This window comes from Pediculus humanus, genomic scaffold (assembly GCF_000006295.1).
Source record: "Pediculus humanus corporis 1103172107667 genomic scaffold, whole genome shotgun sequence".
In the NCBI taxonomy this organism is placed as follows: domain Eukaryota; kingdom Metazoa; phylum Arthropoda; class Insecta; order Psocodea; family Pediculidae; genus Pediculus; species Pediculus humanus.
In genome coordinates, this window is record NW_002987276.1 from 1,161,740 (window position 1) to 1,169,239 (window position 7,500).

General features: G+C 25.7%; 1 protein-coding gene across 1 annotated transcript in view; it reads left to right on the top strand.

Moving 5' to 3' along the window:
- Nucleotides 1–6,437: 6,437 nt before the first annotated feature.
- The window catches only part of Phum_PHUM287320 (uncharacterized protein), a gene marked incomplete at both ends in the record, with an annotated part of 1,749 nt that continues 686 nt past the window's right edge, over nt 6,438–7,500 (top strand). Inside the window, 2 exons of the mRNA XM_002426909.1 lie at nt 6,438–6,480; nt 6,729–6,865. Of these exons, the coding sequence (XP_002426954.1) occupies nt 6,438–6,480; nt 6,729–6,865 (180 nt within the window). The remainder of the gene's footprint in view (nt 6,481–6,728; nt 6,866–7,500) is intronic.

The following is a 7,500-nucleotide window of genomic DNA, read 5'->3' on the forward strand; positions in this document are numbered from 1 at the left end:
AACTAACTAATTGACTAACTGACTAACTTTACGTAAGGGAAATATTATTTAAATTAATTCAACCGAAAAAAAAAAAAAAAATTCGTTAAGGTTTTATATTTTATTTTTAAAAAGAAAGAAAAACTTTCGTTTAAAAGATATTTATTTGTTATCAAATATTTTCACTGATAGATAAAAAATTATGTTTCGTTTACCCCCCTCCCCCCAAAAAAAAGAAGAGGGAGGGAAGGGAGGGAATTAAAAAAAAAAAAAAAAAAAAAAAAAAATTTCCAGCTCGTTGTTATAATAATTACTATTCTCATCTTCCTCCATTTTTATTATCCATTGATTAAAATTTTTTATTTTTTATTTTTATTTTCCTCCCTCGAAACATTCAATCAATCATTCATTCATTCATTCATTCGTTCCCCCTTTTTGTGGGAAATTTGTTTTTAAGTTCGGTTCGATAATAACAACAACAACAACAACAACAACCCTCTTTAACAAACGAATTCGAGCAGCAGGGAAAATTTTTTTTTTTTTAAAAAGGGTTAAAATATATTTAATAATAATAATTATTATTATTTTATTAATTAATTAATATTTTTACATAAATACAAGCAAAATAATAATAATAATAATTTACGTATAGGTTTCGTTATTACGTAACCGAACGTGACGAATGTTTGGGTTTGAAAAAAATTCAAAACATATTCTATTTAATTTTTTTTTTTTTTTTTTTCCCACGGTTGACATTTTGTGACCTAAAAAAAAAAAAAACCCAAACGATTTAAAAACTGAATTTTGTTATTATTATCATTATTATTAACGAATATGTTTATTTTTTTTTAAAGTTTTAATTATTATTTTCTCCGGGGGAAAGGAGGTGAGGGGGCGGGGACGGTGGGAAATTTTTAAAGGAGGGAAAATAACAGAAAAAAAAAGAAAATCGAAACAATATTTATTATTATTATTATTATTATTATTATTAATATTATTATTATTAACGGATATGTTTTTTTTCTTTAAAGATTTTATTATTATTTTTCCCGCAGGAGGAGGCAAAGGGGGTGAGGGCGGTGGGAAATTTTAAAAGGGGGGAAAATAACATAAAAAAAGAAAGAAAACTTTTCACTACAATATTTTTATTATTATTTTCAAATATTTGAAAAAATGAAAGTTTAAATTTCTTACGGTAAATTATCGATTATTGTTAATAATAAATACATAAATAAAAAAATGGGGGGAGAGCGGGGAGATATGGGGAAAGGGGCAAACCACCACCGTTTATTTAAACCGCCCGAATGCAAAAAAAAAAATCGATGAGGAAAACAATGTTCAGTCGAGAAGGGATTTTTCTCACGTTTTTTTTTTTTTTATAAACGTATTAAAATTTCATATAATAATAATAATAATAATAATGATGATGATGATGATGATGATGATGATGATGATGATGATGATGATGATGATAATACTAATACTAATAATAATAATAATAATAATTGGATTTTTAAAATAAACTTTTACGATTTTTATTGTTTCGAATGGGATACGTTAGAAAAAAAAAACTTTCACTCATTCGTTCATTCATTCATTCATTCATTCATTCATTCGTTGGGAGGATTGATTATTAACGTAAACAAATAGAATTTTATTAAACTTTATTATTAATTTTTATTATTATTATTATTAACTCGAAATCATTTTCTTTAGTTTATTTTTAGAAAAAAAATTATTATTATTATTTTTTCGGTAGAAATGAATTATGGGTAGAAGTTAACTAATTTTGCTTGAAGGAATCGTTCAGGTTTTGGTTGTTGTTGTTGTTGTTGTTACTCCTATTTTTTTAATACCAGTAAAAAAAATTTGTTGCAATTTTTAGTTTTTTTTTTTTGTGAATGAATTTAATTAAATTTTCATTGATTCGTTTCGTAAATAAAAAAACCTAAACATAAAGGATGAGGCAACCGTGTTTGTTGTTGTTGTATGGCCCTAGTTAATTTTTATTGTCACGCCCTTTCGAACAAAATTACTTTTGTTGTTGTTGTTGTTGTTGTCGTCATCGTTGTTGTCATCGTTTATAAAATCTTTCGGAAAAAAAAATTTAAAAATTTATTTGACTATTTAGATTGGAGGAAAAATTTTTTTACAAAGGGGCCCTTAAAAAAAAAAAATACGAAAAAAGGGAGGTTCGAATAAATTACGTAAGTTTAATAATAATTAAAGGAGGGGGAAGGGAGAAGGGGAAGGGGAGAGCGGGGGAAATTAAAAGGAATATTCGAGAAAATGTTCGATTAATACCAATCGTGTAAAAACGATTTGTTTGTTTGACGAAAGAAAAAATGGGGGGATTTATCGAAATTCAAATTAATTATCGTTTTTTTTTAAATTTCTTCACGGTTTCCGGTTTTTTTCTTTATTTCTTCCTCTCCCTCTTCCCCTCTTCCCCTCCAAAAACCTGGATCAACTTGATTATAGTTCTAAAGACACGATATTTTCAAAAAAATTACGATTTTTTTTTTTTTAAATTTAAAAAAAAGTAAAAAGTAAAAAAAAAAGAAAAATTTATGCGCACACTTGTAAAATTTTTTTTTTTTTTTCAAAAGTTGGCACAAATCATTTTTTTTTTTTTTTTTTTTATATTCGTTCACGTGACATTTAATTTTCCCCCCATTTTTTTTGTTCTCTTTTAATAATAACGGGAAGGATGCAAATGAAAGAAAGAGAGAGAGTGAAAAATGCATCATCTTAACGTTAAATTTTTTTTTTTTTTACCAAAGGTTGGCAACACGTACCTGGGATAAAAAAAAAAAAATTAGTAAATAGAAACAAATCAATATTTAGGAAAAAAAAATAAAACAAAACATTGTCCCGTTTCTTATTTATTATAATGTTATCATCCCACAAAATGAAGTTGAGTCAATAATAATAATACTAATAATAATAATAATAATAATGGAAATGAAAGGGGTATTGTTTTTTACCTTTCGTTATTTACTAAAAACAAAAATAGGGAAAATGTTTGTAGTTGTTTATTTGTTATAAACCGAAATTAAAACAAACAACTACAAACATAATTTTTTCGGTTTCGTTTTCTAGAGATTTCTAGTACGCGTACGAAATTTTTCTTATTTATATAAATAAATAATAAAAAAACGTTATCAGTTATTAATTGAATAAAATAATAATAATAATAATAATAGTTACGATGATGATAATGATGATAAAAAAAAAAAAAAAAATTTAAATTGTAGAAAGTTAAAAAAAATTTGAAGGGAAACGTCTGTTATACTACGTCTACTACTACGTGACTTGAATTATTTCATATAATTTCGAGAATTTTCTATTTCTATTCTTTTAACCGAAACTTTTGTTATTAATAATAATAATGATAATAATGATAATATTCGTACGAAAATTTTTATTTAAAAAAAAAAAAAAAATTAAAATCTGTAGAGAAAAAGCTAAACGATGAACAAAACAAAACAAAAAAATTTTTTTTATAAATGATCGAACAAGTGAACACCCACATTAAATATTAACGTTGGAAACTTAGCAACATCGCATTCCGATTGCCTACCTGTACCTGCAGGCTGTGGAATCAGGCTGCTCCATCATTAATGCCAGGTTTCCTACACCAACTACTATTTGTAGGACAACCTTCAAATCGTAATTTTTTTTTCTTCTTCTTCTTTCAACTTTGTTTTGATTTGTTTTTTTCAATTTTTTTTCTTTTCCGATCCTTTTTCCGATTTGTTTTCCCGACTATTTTCCCACCACCACCACCACCATCCTTCCCCACCCTCTCGGACAAATTTATTTAAGTTAAAATACCTGTATGAAAAAAATATTAAAAAAATTAAATCAGTCGTCGTTTTCGATACGTTTGTTTTTGTTTTTCAAGAGCAGACGAAATTTATTGATGAAAACTATAACGTAATGAAAACAATAATAATAATAATAATAATAATAATAATAATAATGATAATGATAATGATAATAATAATAATAATAATAATAATAATAATAATAATAATAATAATAATGATAATAATAATAGAATTTCCGTTGGAATTTGTATTGATTTCTCGTTTGCGGTCTGAAAGGAAAACTTTCTTTTTTTTACGCCAAATGATTGCACACAATTATTTAATTATTATTATCATCATCATCATCATTATTATTATTATTATTTTACATGCATTTATTTATATATATATATATATATATATATATATATATATATATATATATATATATATATATATATATATATATATATATATATATATATATAAATCGGTCGGAGAATTCGTCAAAAAAAATTTTTTTTTATGTGAAATTTTTTACATAAATTATTTTATACTCCGCGTGTGTGAAATTTACATTTTTCGTATTATCATTATCATCATCATCATTATCATTATTTTTTAATATTATTATACGAAACGATTAATTTACGCATAATAATAATGATAATAAAATTCATTTTAACGTTAATTATAAAGGGTGGGGAAGGGGAGAGGGAAAGGAAAGAAAAAACTTGAATAATATTTCGAGTAAAAAAAAGCTTTTTTTTATATTTAACGAAACGTACTTGAATTTAAAAGGTCAAAGGTCGTTATAATATTTATATTTACTTATACGTATATATATTAAAATTTTGTTTGAAATGTAAAACAGAAATGTCTTTTTAACCGCCCCCTTCCTCACTACCCCCCGAGGAAACGTTGCCGTCGATCCGAATGAATGTTTTTTTTTTTATTTAAAAAAATATATAAAGCAGTATTATTATTATTATTATTATTATTATTGTTATTATTAATATTATTATTATTATTAACGTTTGTATTTGTAAAAACGTCGAATCGTTTTAACAAATCCCCCCCCCTCCGCCATTAAAGTCATCCATCGTCAAGTCCATTGCAAAAAAAAAAAAAGAAAATTTGAAATCTCGTTTGTTTGTTTGTTTGTTTGTTGTTTGTTTTTACATTTCACGTAACCGGAATAAAAGAAACGTTTGACATTTAAAATTATTCAAGTTGTTGTTACATTTATATAAAAAATAATTAATAAATATTATTTATTTATTTTTTTGTGTCACCATCATCATCGTCATCATCACCATCATCATCATCATCATCATCATTTAAAAAAATAGAAAACAAGAGATGTGTGTTAATAATAATAATAAATAAGTTATTTTATTACCACCAGTTTTGTTTTCTATTTGTACGTTTTTTCTCTCTCTCTTATTCTTCTTCCACGATTTGAAATTATCCACAAATACTCGTAAAAAAAATGTTGAAAAACGTGAAAAAATTTTTTTTTTTAAAATCAGTCACGGGTGTTGTAGGTCGTCGTGACGTCATCATTTTTATTTTCTTTTCTTTTTCCTAAAAAAAAGAAAAACTATGTTACGATTAACTGTGGAAAAATTAGTTTTTCTCGTAAAAATTTTCTTGTTTTTCTTGTTTTGCGTTATTAAATAATAATAATAATAATAATAAGAAAATAATCGATCGATCGATTGTTTTGCGTTTGTTTCGAGTAGGACGAATGTAAAAGAAAAAAGAAAAGATTTATTATTATTATTATTATTTTTAAAAATAATTTTTCTTTTTTCTTAATGTAAGAGTGAGAGAGAGAGAAAGAGAAAGAGAAAGAGAGAGAGAGAGATTATATTGTATTGTATGTGTGAGGCTGGGTGGAATTTTTAGAATTTTAAAGACATAGTCATTTTGAAGAATGTTTTTTTTGTAAAAGTAAGAAGAAATGTTTTACCCATCAAAAACCACATTCGAAGAATCTTTTTCTTATGGAATCCTTTGCACCGGTTAGCCTTGATTTAAAAAAAAAAAAAAAAAACTCCATATTAACATTCGAACACCGTTTGATGATTGCGTTTTTTTTTTTTTTTTTTACCGGGGGTCCTCCATACCTACGGATTTCGTTTTTCTTTTTTTTCTTCTCCGTGAAATTTTCTTTTTTTCTTTCTTTCAACATTCGAGATTTTCGCAAATTTTTAAAAAGGGCCGCCTTGTGTTACTCATACGAATTTTCATTTACTTATTTTTTTTTTCGTTTGTACGTCGTAATCGTACAGTAAACGTTCTAGAAACATCTATATTTTGAATCAGACGTTCATATTATCATTAATAATAAATCGAACCGTTATTATTATTATTATTATTACTGTTTTTACTAAAATCAATTGACTACATACCCATTTAGTAAAAACTTTTTGATAATAATTTTTTTTTTTTTTTTGTTTGTTTTGTTTGTTTGTTTGTTTTCGTATAAAATTATTAAAAATTTGTCGTTTGTTGTAACGTTTGTAGACGTTTTTTCGGTAAAAGATCATATTAATATTGTTTTTTTTAAATTTTTTTTTATTATAAAAACCCCTACAAAAAATGACATCGTAAAATGTACGTTAACTCACGTATGACAAAATGCATACACGCTATTTTTCAGGGGCTCTCATTTTTTTGCGGAGTATAATAACAATGGCGATAGTATAATAATAATTATTATTATTATGAGAAAAAAAAAAAAAAAACAATTTGAAGTTTCGCGCTTTTTTTTTTTTTTACCACGATTATATTATTAAATACATTTACGGTAATTAATTAGGCTGGAAAAAAATCAAAATCGTTCCGGATCGAAAAAAAAAGAAAAAAAAAATGTCGACGAAATTAGTTCGTTTGTTAATTTTTTTAAATTTGTTTGTTTTTTATTCGCAGCTTTAGATTTAGCAGCAAACAGCAACGTTCAAGATGCGTTTGTTATTGCGGTGGAACAACAGGCAAGGGAAAGACTCGAAAGACTTTCTGCTCTCAAAAGAATCAAGCCGGTCGACATGACCAAACTTTCAAAGCAGGTTAGTTATATTATTATTATCATCATTATAATTCTTAACCTCGCGGTTTCCCCCTTGACTCCCTCTCCTTCCCCCTCCTCCGGGGAAATTTTTAGTTCCTCTCTCTCTCTCGAACACTCATCTCTTACTACGTCACACATGTTTTTACAACGGTTATTATTATTATTATTTTTTTTTAGTTTTAAACTTTGTGATTCTTTTTTTTTTTTTTTCTCAATTTTAAAAGCAAAATTATGTTTTTACTAATGACGATAATAATAATAATAACAACAACAACGATAATAATAATAATAATAATAATAATAATAATAATACCCACGATTGTTTTTTATTTAAAAAAAAAAAACATAAACAATTTTTAATTTCACGAAAAAAGGTTGACAGCGGCGGTAGTAGGTACGTGGAGGAGGAAGAGTAGAAGGGAGAGGGGTAGGAGGAGATGGAGGGGAGTGGGGAGGATATTATTAAGTGGGTGATGATGAATGAACCGTTTTACTAGGAAGTTGTAACCTAATCGAAATATTATATATATATATACGAATGACCGAGAAATTCGATATCCTTTGTAAAAAACCTAATAATTTTTTTTGTTAAAATAAGAATTTTTACATTACGTTTCGAATGTTTCCCTCCCT